This window comes from Zingiber officinale, chromosome 7B (assembly GCF_018446385.1).
Source record: "Zingiber officinale cultivar Zhangliang chromosome 7B, Zo_v1.1, whole genome shotgun sequence".
Classification (NCBI taxonomy): Eukaryota; Viridiplantae; Streptophyta; class Magnoliopsida; order Zingiberales; family Zingiberaceae; genus Zingiber; species Zingiber officinale.
Window position 1 is genome coordinate 116,887,301 of NC_055999.1, and position 13,038 is coordinate 116,900,338.

General features: G+C 36.3%; 3 protein-coding genes across 4 annotated transcripts; 2 read left to right on the forward strand and 1 right to left on the reverse strand.

The window, feature by feature from the left end:
• Positions 1 to 54: 54 nt before the first annotated feature.
• LOC122007107 (cyclin-K-like) lies at positions 55 to 1,185 on the forward strand. Of its 2 annotated transcripts, XM_042562881.1 has the most exons (5): positions 55 to 272; positions 370 to 415; positions 491 to 624; positions 707 to 758; positions 854 to 1,185. In XM_042562881.1, exons 2-5 carry the CDS (start codon positions 395 to 397, stop codon positions 902 to 904), a joined length of 258 nt encoding a protein of 85 aa, XP_042418815.1. In that variant the 5' UTR covers positions 55 to 272; positions 370 to 394; the 3' UTR covers positions 905 to 1,185. The 2 variants fall into 2 exon arrangements, with proteins under 2 accessions (XP_042418815.1, XP_042418814.1); XM_042562880.1 differs by having other exon boundaries at positions 71 to 272; positions 491 to 758; positions 854 to 1,181.
• A 2,016-nt stretch (positions 1,186 to 3,201) lies between these two features.
• LOC122004415 lies at positions 3,202 to 4,201 on the forward strand. The gene has a single exon (XM_042559306.1). The coding sequence runs from the start codon at positions 3,350 to 3,352 to the stop codon at positions 3,923 to 3,925; it is 576 nt and encodes a 191-aa protein (XP_042415240.1). The 5' UTR covers positions 3,202 to 3,349; the 3' UTR covers positions 3,926 to 4,201.
• A 1,727-nt stretch (positions 4,202 to 5,928) lies between these two features.
• LOC122007110 (nucleobase-ascorbate transporter 1-like) lies at positions 5,929 to 12,463 on the reverse strand. The gene is made up of 14 exons (XM_042562883.1): positions 12,311 to 12,463; positions 9,439 to 9,536; positions 9,157 to 9,333; positions 8,968 to 9,068; positions 8,814 to 8,889; positions 8,663 to 8,722; positions 8,393 to 8,580; positions 8,234 to 8,330; positions 8,078 to 8,164; positions 7,942 to 8,000; positions 7,482 to 7,573; positions 7,338 to 7,415; positions 7,098 to 7,258; positions 5,929 to 6,555 (listed from the first exon to the last, which is right to left on the reverse strand). Exons 1-14 carry the CDS (start codon positions 12,384 to 12,386, stop codon positions 6,343 to 6,345), a joined length of 1,563 nt encoding a protein of 520 aa, XP_042418817.1. The 5' UTR covers positions 12,387 to 12,463; the 3' UTR covers positions 5,929 to 6,342.
• Positions 12,464 to 13,038: the final 575 nt, after the last annotated feature.

Genomic DNA, 13,038 nt, shown 5'->3' on the forward strand with positions numbered 1-13,038 from the left:
TGAAAGATTGGCCTTGATCCATCTTCTCCTCGGGATCCAGTTGCTCCATGTTACTCTGTCTAGGGTTTCAACTGCTAGAATGATAAAACTAGTTCCATTCCTTCTACATAGCAGATTTTGTGAATCTCCATATTCTTGATATGCATTTGGCTATTGAATTAAAACTCAGAAGGCTTGACCTTGACCCATCCTCTTTGTAGGATTCAATTGCACAAGGTCCTCTCCCATGGTTATGATGACAATTCTTGGCCTCTACAGACCAAACATTTGAAGTAAGACCTAATCAGATGCCCATCCTACTGTCTACAAACTAATTACAATTATCTTCTGTTTAATATGAGCTGAAGCTTGCCTGAATTTGTTTTGAAGGTTTGCTGGAGAGGTGAAGGTGATCATGCACTTTCAAACCACATTGGTAAGTTTGATTCACTATGCTATCCATCCAACTAGAGGTCACTAGTAAATTCCATCTTGAATTGTTTGGAAGCAGCAAAGCTCTGCAGCAACCTCTCCATCTGCCCCACCATACTCACCAGGAACACCAGGAACACCACCACCGGCATATGGCCCAACCTATGCTCCATATGCACCGGGAGCTTATCCTGCAGTCAGCATGTATCCATCGTATCCTTTTCCAACTTCCAGCTATCCGCCTCCTTTGCAAGTCTATGCAACACAAGCTTATCCTCTTCCTTATCAGACGCAGCCCAACTTGCTGCAGTACCCTCCTCCAGCAGCACAGCCTTATTACCCACCAGGTGAGTTTCAAACGGCACCATCATCTTTTGAAATAGTGTCGAAGCTACTGAAATATGCATGAGCAAAATTTTACACATTCGAAATCTCTTTGCAGGGTCTTACCCTGGTGCTTACTATCCACCTTATTGAGCGATTGATGCTATAATGTCGAAACTCAATTCTGTCTTCCAAGGTTGGTATCCATGTCTTTGTGTGCTCCTCTTTGTCTGGAAGCTAGTAAGCATATTTGCTAACTATATCGTTCTGTTCATGAAGAAATATTCCCGTTTGCCCTTGTTCAAGTATTGTATCTATCATTCTTTTGTAATTTACATCGAAGCAAAACAATGTCTAGTAGAAGAAATCCTTTATAAAGTTGTGTAATTTGTCTATAATCTTGTTTTTTACACTCTCAACTTGAGACTAAGGCTACTTTTGGTATGAGGTAAGCCGTCTTGTAATGTAATCAAAATTATATTACAATTTTGATTATTTTGTTTTGTACCATTTTAAAGCTGTAATGTAATGTAATGTAATCTAGATTACAAAAGGTAATAAGGTTTTATAATCTGGTTTATAAGTCGACATCATGTAATCCGATTACATTACGAGGTCATCGTTTAACTAAAATGTAAATGCTAAATATACCCCTTAGTCTATTTTTAGCATCAATCGGTCATCGACGTCACTTCCGCTGCCTCGCCCGGCCACCACTGCTGGCTGCCACCATAGGTCGTTGCCTCCGATAGAAGATATTTTTATTATTTTATAATAATATGAATTATATTCTTTATAAAAAATAATGAACACTAAACAAAATAATAATGTAATCACATCAAAGATTACATATATTAAATTACCAATAATAATAATTGAATCAAGATTATATTACATTACGGCTACGTTTGATTGGATGTAATGTAATTTAGCTTGTAATATAATTAAATTTGTAATATAATGTAATGTAATCTTTATTGCATTACTACGTTTCGTAATATAATGTATGTAATATTTAATTAGTGATTACATTCTTTTATTTGGTGTTCATTATTTGTATAAGGAATGTAATTTGTATTATTATAAAATGATAAAAATATCTTGCGACTTCTATCGACAGCCGCCGCACCACTGCCGGAGCTTGCGGCAGCCACCAGCAACTAGCGGTCGTCGACCGCTGCCTGCCGCCGTCGGACGATAGTAGCAGCCTGCGGCGGCCGGTGGCCAGCGGCGATGGGTGACGGTCGGCGGCGGACTAGGAGTATATTTAGCATTTAAATTTTGGTTAAACGGTAACATCGTAATTTAATCGGATTATATAGTATTTACTTTGTAATTCAGATTACAAAACTTCATTACCTTTTGTAATCAAGATTACGTTACATTATAAGTTTAAAATTAAACTAAATAAAATAACCAACCTTTGTAATATAATCCTGATTACGTTATGAGATAAATTAAACTCTACCAAACATAGCCTACAAAATTTATTACATTACAAATTTAATTACATTATTCCTAATCAGACGTAGCCTAAGTAGTTCTTGGAATATAAAAATGAGTACTTGAGACTAAGTAGTTCTTGGAATATGAAAATGAGTACTTCTATTATCCTAAAAAGTGATTATGTTTATCCCAAATTTTCTTTATAGTTTGTCCCTAGATTATATGGAGGTAAATCATAGGGTCAACTTATAGAAGTGGAAGGATTTTTTTTGCATGGTTAAAGACACGGTGGATTGACTATTGTTATGGGTGGTTAGCAGGATTCTATCGATGAATTTATTGATAAAAGTTGTAGAGTATTAATGATTCATCTTCAGAGGACTACATTGCGGTTGTGGTTGTGGTTGTGTTGTTAATTAAATGTTCTTTTAGGAAATAAGAGGGCATCAAAAATATACTTTATTTTTAAAAATGATTAAAATGATAGTAAAGCAAACAATTTATTTTTTTAAAAAAATATTTTTTAATTTGAGCTACAAGTGATCATTTTTCACAGGAATGTTTTTATCTAATTTTTTTTTTAAAAAATTATCTTTTAATAATCCGATAAAGTTTTTTTTTCTTATAGTAATTCTATAATGATAAGAGAAATTAGGTGTTTTTTTTTGCTAAATAATAAAATTTAATAGATTCTATAAATTATTCAAAAAATAATAATTAAGCAAAATTAAAGAAATATAATAAGCATATTAAAATTAGAAATGGTGAGGCAAAAGGGAAAGCGATGCTCCCACGTTAAAGTGAAAGTAAAATGTGAGAAATGTGAGGTAAAAATTTGAAAAACAAAAATTCAAACCCTAAGTGCACTTTTGGAAAAATTTCCTTCACACAAACCCTAGTTACTAGTCTTCCCATCCCAATGAGCGGGCCCACTAATTTACCCAATTGTCTAAATAAAATTTTTAAAAAAAAAAAAACTACAACATTTTTAATGCAATCTGTACATGTGAACTGAAAAGTTCCCTGCTTTCTCTCCTCTTCTCCTTCACCAAATACCAAGCTCTTCGTCTCGGCTCTAGCTAGACGGCTCTAGCTCTTCAAAACAGCCACCTTTTTCTTCTCCTTCCATAAAAATCCCTCCTTTTTTGGCTCCGTCCGCCGGTGCCCGATGAAGAAGCTAGGAAGCGCCAAAGGCCGGAAGGTGCACTCGTCCCTAACTCCCAAAGGCCACCTGGCTGCGCTCCCCGCGGCCGTGCTGGCCCTGGTGGCGACGCTGACTGCGGAGGAGCAAGAGGTCCTGGCCTACTTGCTTTCCGGCGGCGGGAGGTGGTGGGCGGAGCAACGGCGCCGGCGGGCTCACGCCCCGGAGCTAGGTTGCGGCTGCTTCGGGTGTTACACGAGCTTCTGGGCGCGGTGGGACGCGTCGCCCAACCGGCACGCCATCCACATCATCATCGACGCGGTGGAGGAGAACCTGGAGAGCGCGGAACGCGACCTCGCCGGGCGGCGGCGGAGGCAGAGAGCGCGGAAAGGCGGCGACTTGGCGGCCGTGGAGGGCTCGGTGGCCGGAGGGCGATTGGGCATCGACATTGGAACTGACTTCCATGATAACGATAAAGAAGAAGAGGAAGAGGAAGAAGAAGAAGATAACGAAGTTGATGAGAAGAACAGCCATGAGAGCCAGAGCTCAGTCAGGAAGCTCATGAGTTACATTGGGGAAAGTGTCTGGGGAGTTTGGAACTGAAAACAAGAAGAAGAAAAAAGAAATCAAAAAGCAAGAAATTTTCCAAGGAATTGAGATCAAAAAGCTTGATGAACGCTCAATCTCACTCCACATACATTCTCCCAGCGCTTGTTCTAAGATTTCTCTGTTTCTTTCATGTAGAAAAAACAGTAAATTTTCACAAGGGATTCCTCTTTGCATTGATTGCATTAAGCTTTCTTGTCAGATTCTGAGTTCTAAGTAGAAGAACGTTTGCTTGGCCTTCAATCTACATTCAATCTACACTCTTGTTTTAGATATATGTTCAGAGAGAAAAGTCAACTCCTTGAGCTTCAGCAGCTGATTAAAAAACTAATATTTCAAAAGCTCAATACGAAATCTGCCTAAATTTTCAGTAAATTCTTGGAAAAACTTTGGAATAAAGAGCTTTGCTTGGCTGCCATTGCCACTGCCTTTATGTTGTGGCATCTGTTCTCCTCGATAATTGCCATCTTTTTATTGATTTAATTTATTTTATGATTAATAAATTGTTTATTGGAACAGGAAAAGTTTGGATTAGGGTTTACAAATTTGTAGAGTTTGCAGACAAATTTCAGCTCTGGGAAACTACAGTGATGGCCCAGAGCACAAGGACTTTGGTACCTTCAGAAGAGGACATTTTTTTTCTTGTGCAGCTTTTCCTTGTTTCTTTTTTATTATTATTTTATGTGTTTGTCAGTCCTTCCAAATCGAATTTAAATATAAATAGTATAAATTTTAAATACATGAATTTTATATTAAACTTATGAAAAGTTTTGGAATTCAAACTTTTATGAGACTTCTTGTTGTTAAAAGAAAAGTCAAACGTGTATAATTTTATGAGAAAATTTATATGCAGTATTAATCATAAATAAAAATTTACATGTTACGAGTCTCTATTGTTAAATATAAAGGATATTAATTTATCTAATTATTACGAGTTTACAAATGAATATAATTTTTCTTAAATTCAGTATATTAAATTAAAATATAGTATATTTTCTACTAAATTGAGCATGATTTTTTTTTTCACCTCAATTAGATAAAAAGTATACTAGATTTTTTTTAAATAGTATTTAATTAGATAGAAAATATACTAGATTCTTTTTAAATGATGCTAAATTTAGAAGAAATTTTATTAAGCCAGAAAAAAATTATACTTAATTTTTCACTCCCTAATCAGACATAATAGATATCAATTTAACTAATTGTCTCATTTTTTTTTAGGTATAAAAAGTCTAAAAATAAGTCTAATTCCTCTTAAATTCAGTACATTATACTAGAATCTAGTATAGTTTCTACCAAATTGAGCATGACTCTTTTTTCATTTCAAAGGGATGAAAAATATATTAAATTCTTTTTAAATAGTGCTCAATTGGATAAAAAATATATTAGATTCTTTTTAAATAGTGTTGAATTTAAAAGTAATTATATTAAGTGAAAAAAAATCGTGCTCAATTTAATTAAAAATATACTCGATTCTAGTTTAAATTGTTAAATTTAAGAGGAATTATACTCATTTTTTAATTTTTTATACCTAAAAAATATGAAGGACAATTATATAACAATGTTTGCACGAGAAAGTTGAACCAATAAAATTTTACATGCAAAGAGTATAAATAAAATTTGTTAAAGATAGAGCCTACATGCAAAATTAAAATTTCATTTAGAGATTTCTCTCTAATTTATCTTAATTTTTTATCCTACATTTCTAATTAATATGACATTTGATCAAAATTATATACATTTTCTAAAATTAAATTTCAGCTTTATAAAATCTAAATTTACAAAAAAAAAACAACACCATTACTTGTAAAATTTAAAAATATGGAATTTAAAAAATAAAATATTTATTACATATTTAAATTGAGTAAAATACAAAAAAAATAATTTAATCAAATATATGCTAGATTCCAAAGATGAACACTATTATGGTACCAATATAAATCTTAAAATTTGGTACATCTAAGAAGAACAAGGTGAATACAAAGCAATGGCAATGGCAATGAATAACAAGAAACCTACAACCAATATGGAAAACACCATCTCAAGAGGTTTACAGCTAGGAAATCGATGCATAAGCATACGGTACACTTTGAGGAATCGACTATAAATAGATGCATCGAATAGTGTTGATTATTGAACAGAGGAACTAGAGGCAGATGAACCAGTTTCCTAATGAAAGGAAACATAAAACAAAATACAACAGAAGCTACCAGCATAAGCCACATCAAAAGAGCAGCAGCAAGGTGCCAACTAAAATCGATCGAAGCCAATGTATCGAGGTTAGATATCGGCTCAAGCCTTGTTAATTCAAAAATGCAGGATCATCGACTGCCGAGATTGATGAAGAATATGCCGGCACGCGCCACTTATCAAAATGAAGCAGCTCGGTGCTTTCGAAGAAGCTGAGCCTTTTGCTAGGTTGGCGGAAAGAATCTGTTGAGATTGAAAGGAAGGGTATAGAACTCCTCGTTGCGGTTGTCGCCTCTGAATGTTCTGAACTTTACCCACCACGGCATGCCTCGGTCCTTCTTGGACTTCTCAACCTCCAATGTGTTATCGAGAAAAACACCGACGATCAACCCGACAGCAGGAGGCGACAGAAATATAGTATTCAAGAATCCATTGAACTGCAAATAGACGCAGATGATGAACATTTAGTAACTGAAACTATTGAGCTAGCACAATCGTTTGACAGAAAAGAAATCATAGCCACGAATAGCACTATCCGTCAGTGTCACACGATATGATCACCGATTGCTTGTTATAGTCCCTACAGGTCCAGAAGTTTGGGGATGAAGCAAAAAAGTGTGACTTCGAGAAATGCATTGTTAACATTAACCGTATGAAAATCGCATTCCAAATGCTTAAGTAATCAGTTGAGAGTCTTTGAAAGACAATCATGTGGGGGTTTTTTTTAACATACTCATCGGCAAGTTGATGAATGAGGGTTTATCGAAATTCATATATACGAAGAAAGTGCAACAATACTCTATAAACAATCGACAAACTATTTTTTTACAATGTTTTGAGGTGCCTAGTCAAAATGTGAATTAGTAGACTAAGAGACTACCTAGCAAATTGTAGAGAGCCAAGAGCAGTTTGTTCGTTCGTTTAGAATTTTACTTGCTAATTTTCTAGTAATTTCAAAATGCTTCGAGAGATTACTAACCCATCCGGCATGTGTATTTACAGGAGCATGGCCCGAAGAAACCAGGGTATCGTTGAAATACTGTGGAACAGATATTCCGAGGAACAGTGAGAGACCGGTGATGATGAGGTTTCTCATGGAGTTCATATTAGTGAACTGAAGGAAAGACATTCCAACAGAAGCTACAGAAAATACCAAAACCAAAACAAATTAGAAACGTCGACAATATGAACTAAAAGTTTCCAGAAATCAAAGTCATACCAACGAGGCCAAAAAGGACACAGTATATCGCTGCAAATATAGGAAACGGAATTGATGCAAATACGGCTCCGAATTTCCCTGAATCAATGGACGATCATATCAACAGATCGTTTTTAATTCCGTAGCGAGCACAGGAACTCATACCTAAGGTGGAAAAGAATATCATGAATCCAGCTGATATCTGAACGACCCTACGACTACCAACTCTAGTGAGACCAAGAAGCCCAACGTTCTCCCTGCAATTCACTCCATGTAAGGTCGTCATCATTACCAAATAATTATTTTAGACCGAATGATGCATATTTATAATATGTGCATATATCGTTTTTCTGATGAATATATAATGAATGCTATTGTTTTGAATAGGGCAGCTCAATGCACGAAGCTCCCGCCAATACGAGTCCCGAGGAAGAGTCAAACCACATTGGGTCTATCGTACATAGCCTTATCCTACAACTCAAAACCATAACCTCTAGGTCACAACAGCAATTTTACCGTTGTGTCAAAACTCCCCTTCAACGCTATTGTTTTGAATAACAATATATAATGTCCAAGGCATGTTTGTGATCAAATGGAAATTTTACGATTAAAAGGAAAATCTTACACAGAAACAGTCGAGCCTGTCCCCGTTCCAAATAAACCGTCCAGCAGTACACCTATCCCCTGTTGTGAAGAATGAATGCTAAAAGACGAGCAGAAGTTAAACACAAAGTCATCGAAGTAGACAAATCAATTAAGACCTGCCAACCAATGCCTCGGCTCAATACATAGGCAGGAGGAGGAGTTGCAATCGCCAACCTCGATGCTGCTTTATATGCACCAGTCGACTGCGTTTTCAGACAAAAGAAAGTTAAAACCCATAAAAAACAAATACCGATAATGCATTCGATCACTACCTCTACAAGAGAAACCAATACAGCAGCCATCATGGCAACAGAATGTCCAGCATTGAAAGTTGGTGCACCCCATTGCAAAGGATATGGAAACCTGAACCTGGAAGTATTGATCGATTAAAATTTAGAACCCATGTGAAGTGCGCAATTAGAAAACTTTACCAAGGAGCTGACGATATCAGATTCGCTCGATCAGTACGGCAGCTGTGTTGGGTTTTAGGAGGTCGATGGTTATACGCACCACCCGCTGTTAAAATGATAGAGTATATCCAAATGATGCCGACACAAATGAGAACCGGAAAGCGTTCAAAAATGGGAATGTCCCTGAATGGCCTATAGTGCTTTAAGTACTGCATATTATAAAACTGTGCCGTTATAACAGAAGAGATAGAGAAAAATAGACAGCTTCAATGTCTGCGCGAAAGGAACTACCTGCGATAGTCCAATGAGTAACAAAAGCATCGGTATGCCTATTTCTACGCAATTTCCTACCTAAAAACAAACAAATTATTTGAGGTATCGTATTTTTTTCCATCTTGATTTTCAAGTCTTAAGAAGAATTAGTATGAAAGAACTGACATACAGCAGGGAAACCTCGTTCGAAAAGCCCCAAGCCAACCAAACCAATTACAGGTGCCATTCCTAGAGGACTGAAAAACCTGCACAGATGTGTCAAATTTAATTATGTATTAAAAATTGTAAAAGGAAGTTATTCGGTGATCGTTTAGAAAGGTTACCTTGAAAAAATCCCCCAAACCTGACTATAACCGAGAATTATTTGCAAACTGGAGGCGATGATTAGTGCTCCTTGAATAGCTCGCATGGTTTGCAAAAACCTCTGCAAATGTTACATCTATGTTTAATTGGACAGTTTTTGTGAAAGAGGGCGGAGAAGAAAGTGACCGCCTAAAGAGAAATAAACTCACCTCATGTGGGTCTGGGATTCTCTGCAAAGATGAGTCCCTTATGATGTAAAGGATGGGTATCACATACGCAAAAGAACCACCAACAATAGTAGGCAGACGTGTCCCAAACAATGCTTGCAAAAGCGTGTTGATACCCGATACAAACAATAATGTTTGTATTACTCGAACCTTTTCAGCCTATGTTGGACAATAAAGGAGAAAAATGCCAGCAAAAAAGCATTAATGGAGCTGCATAACCATTACGGTAATAAGCACTGATCAGCTGAAACCACTTTAACTTACATCATTCCCGCCCATTAGTGGAACAAGAGATGAAGGAATCATCACACTGGTGCCCAACATTAGAATGTAGTTCTGGAAGGCCAACAAAATGGTCTCAACTGCAGACAAGATTGAAAGTGAAGCCGTCTATAAAGAATATGCATTATAATGGAAGTGAACAATGGCAAATTTTGGCTGTAATTCTCATGAGAACTACAGTGACTACGATTTATATTGCAAATATGAACAACACAAGTAGCGGTAAACAATAGTGCAAACAAAGTACAGCATGGTAATTTCAAAGAGCAATAGGCTTCATGCTTATGACTCGCAAGAAAACTTAGGATTAAATATGACTTCATGTTTGCTTGATGGTATTTGAACACAAGCAGGGAAATTCCTAGTGATTAATCTACAGAAATTAATCGGTAGATATTACATATCTACAGATAAGAGGCAAATTTTTAATAGGAGACCAGTAGAAACTAAAGGAGCACTACTATCAATCAAAAAGACAGTAATTTCATCCATAAATAGAATTTGAATATGATAATCACTAATACCCATGTGAAAATAAACTACAATCTAAAGTACATCCTCTAGCGCGCACACTATCTAACAAAATTAAAATTTATGATTTGACTTAAATTAGGTTAATTAAAAAGTTTAAATTGGAAGTTTTGAATTAGGAAGAAGTTTAATTTCATATGTTTTAAAAACTTGTAAGTTTTTTAAGTAGCTAAAACAGAAAAGTCCTTGTATTCTCTTCAGAACTTGAGAACAATAAGAATACTGAGTCTGACATATGAGTGACAGAATAACAAACTTTGCCTGACCTTAAACACCCAAGAGAAACCAGAGAATAGAATCAGGAATGGCTGGCAAAAGGAACAAGAAACACCACAACCGTACCAGTTGACATAAAAGTTTAGACAGAGAGAATAGACCAAATCTAGGTGTGCAACAGTGACACTGACACGTAATTGAAGAAATATTGATGCACAGAGACATGATTGTAGTCGAACAAATCACCAGATTAAGGTCTTTTTAAATGCATTTATACTTAGTATTGCTATTATTACTTGATGGATTATGGTTGCCAGTCACCCTACCATGACAATAATCAAAGAAATGTCCAATATCAGTAAAATTTAACTTGAGGCTTGAATTCTATTTGTCCAAATCCCCATGATGATGACTGAAAGTTGTCAAAATAATGAAAACATGTGAAGAACATCTACTACTTTTAATGTTGTTGCTCCAACAAAAATCGGATTAGGTGTTTGCACAAAATTTTTACAAGATTGTCAACAGTGACACCAGCTTCAGTCTTCAGGCTAGAGCAAGAATCTGCTGATAATCTACAAATTAGATATACCCTAAAAGTATTTTAAAACTGAAGGAGTAACTTAAGTAATAAAGCATAAATTGAACCATTCATCGCTATGGAAATAAGCAAATTCCATCTGTTGCTAGTTTATTCTAACCTTCCTACAGTCATATTATCTTCCTAGTCAAAAATTTCTCAATCAGTGCTCTTTACAAATACCAATCCAATATCTTATCAAAAATGACAACATAATGATCACTTTATGATAACTTCTCACTTGTGGAAATTATCTTTTTGAACAAAATTTCATGTCTAAAATCACAAATTCTCATAGGAAATATGATAATATGCAGATTTGTGAATTGTTATGATGATCCAACTGGAGACAGAAGAAGAAGAGAGACTCAACGTCTCAGAATTAAACAGATGGTATATTGCAGCTACAATAGTGAAATGTAGAAGAATTGAGATTTTGGGTTCACAGCATTGCAAGACAACATATACATTCATATTGTCCCACAGTTAACAGTCCTAGAATTGCAAATCACTCTTGAAGACAGGAGAGCAATAGTTAAACATCAAGAAAATGGGTCAAGTGAGTCGATCATTCGTAAAGAAAATACTCAAAGATCTCAAAAGCAGTTCCTAGTATAAAGCTGACAGACGTGTTTCAGTGGTTCCATAAGCGGAGTTATTCCCAATCAGTTTCCAGTAGCAGGATTCAAAAATGAAGAAAATATCTTTGCTAATGTTTCAAAAATGGTTTTGTAATGGCTAAGTTTCTTGGATAAAATCTGTATGAATGGATCATATAATTCTCGATAACGAAGCAAAATAGATCAAGATAAAAACTAAAATATTTGCATCCTAAATAGTCAAAACTTGTTAAACTGTGACTGTTCATTTTCTAATGCCTGGTTACAAACAACACAATTGATGGAATCAAATCTATAGCTGTAAGCACATCCCAAAAAAGGACAAGCTTGTTCTTTTGCCATGTGAGGCCAAGAAAAAAGCAGGACTTAAAATTTTGAGACTTGCTTGAGTTTTAACTCTAGGTTAAATAAGAGCGGAACTAGTGCGCAATCTTATCACCAACAAAGGTGCCACTTGAGAGACCGACACTGAGAAAAGACAAAAATATCGGACATCAGGCAGGCAACCGACCAAAGATCACACAAGACGATAAAAAAAAATCACATCTTTACGGTTTAGGGATGAAATTTACTTAAATTCAAATCGTCATCAAGTTAACACCTTTCTATCCCCTCTATTGTAGGACCATGAACAGGAAAGTAACAAAGCACTCATCCCTACAACTCATTCTCCATATCGCAAGCGCCAGGACGGAAAGTAACAACAAGGGAAAAAATCTCATTTCGTAACACAAAGCAACACTAAAGCAGGCTCATTTCCTTCGATTCAGCAAGACCACGACAACATTTAAGAACCAGCATCCAAAAGAAGAAAAAAAAAGGAAAAGGAAATGCCTTCATCTTTGAGAAAAATGCGACCTTGAAGCGGGACATATTGAGAGGGCAACAGTTTGAAAAGATCTCTTACCCCAAGGCGGATTGGAGTCGATACAGTACTCCAAATCCTGGAGTTGCTCCATTGGAGGGTGGCTTATGTTCTCCATTCCACCACCACCTTCCTCCTCCTCCTCCTCCTCCTCCTCCTCCTGTCGACGCCGCCGCCGCCACCGCCACCACCACCGCCAAGAGAGAAACAAAGAGTGAACTGTGGGAAAGAGATTCCGCGAAGAGTGGCAGGATGAGGAGATGCCTCGCTCAGAGAGTGAAGCGAAGAACGAAGTGAGAGAAAGCTCTCCGACAAGCCAAGCCCCTTATTATTTATTATTTTATTTCATTTCATTCTATATTATTAAAAAAAAATCCAGATTAAAAAAAACTGAAATAAACTCCATGTTCCCTAAATACCCCTATCTTTCGTACAATTATCGGAATTGCCATCCAATAATTGGCCAGTTATATCTTCGCATAACCTCAAAAAATCAAAAAAAGACGCCCAAGGGTAATATAGTCATTTAAATGCTATATATACCCTCCTCCCTTTTTCTCCCCAAGTAAACAATACGAAAGCGAGGAAAAGAAGGGGGCGCACGGAAAGAACAATTGCTAGTGATGGAACGCTTGAAGAGGCATCTAATTCCCCATTCCAATTCCTTCCTCGCTTTCCCTTCATTCCTTGTTCATCACAGCTTCCCTTCCCCGCACTTCATCCAATCACATGAAAACATCGTTCTTCAGATATTAATATACTAATTTTAT

What these genes read in the sequence shown, in the direction of transcription:
- LOC122007107 (XM_042562880.1), top strand. Translation starts at nt 395, where the DNA reads ATGCACTTTCAAACCACATTG. An exon ending in TGCACTTTCAAACCACATTG is followed by an intron (nt 416 to 490) that starts GTAAGTTTGATT and finishes GTTTGGAAGCAG; the next exon opens with CAAAGCTCTGCAGCAACCTC. An exon ending in ACAGCCTTATTACCCACCAG is followed by an intron (nt 759 to 853) that starts GTGAGTTTCAAA and finishes ATCTCTTTGCAG; the next exon opens with GGTCTTACCCTGGTGCTTAC.
- LOC122007110 (XM_042562883.1), bottom strand. Translation starts at nt 12,386, where the DNA reads ATGGAGAACATAAGCCACCCTCCAATGGAGCAACTCCAGGATTTGGAG. An exon ending in GCCGAGGCATTGGTTGGCAG is followed by an intron (nt 8,001 to 8,077) that starts GTCTTAATTGAT and finishes TCTTCACAACAG; the next exon opens with GGGATAGGTGTACTGCTGGA. An exon ending in GATATTCTTTTCCACCTTAG is followed by an intron (nt 7,416 to 7,481) that starts GTATGAGTTCCT and finishes CCATTGATTCAG; the next exon opens with GGAAATTCGGAGCCGTATTT.
- LOC122004415 (XM_042559306.1), top strand. Translation starts at nt 3,350, where the DNA reads ATGAAGAAGCTAGGAAGCGCCAAAGGCCGGAAGGTGCACTCGTCCCTA.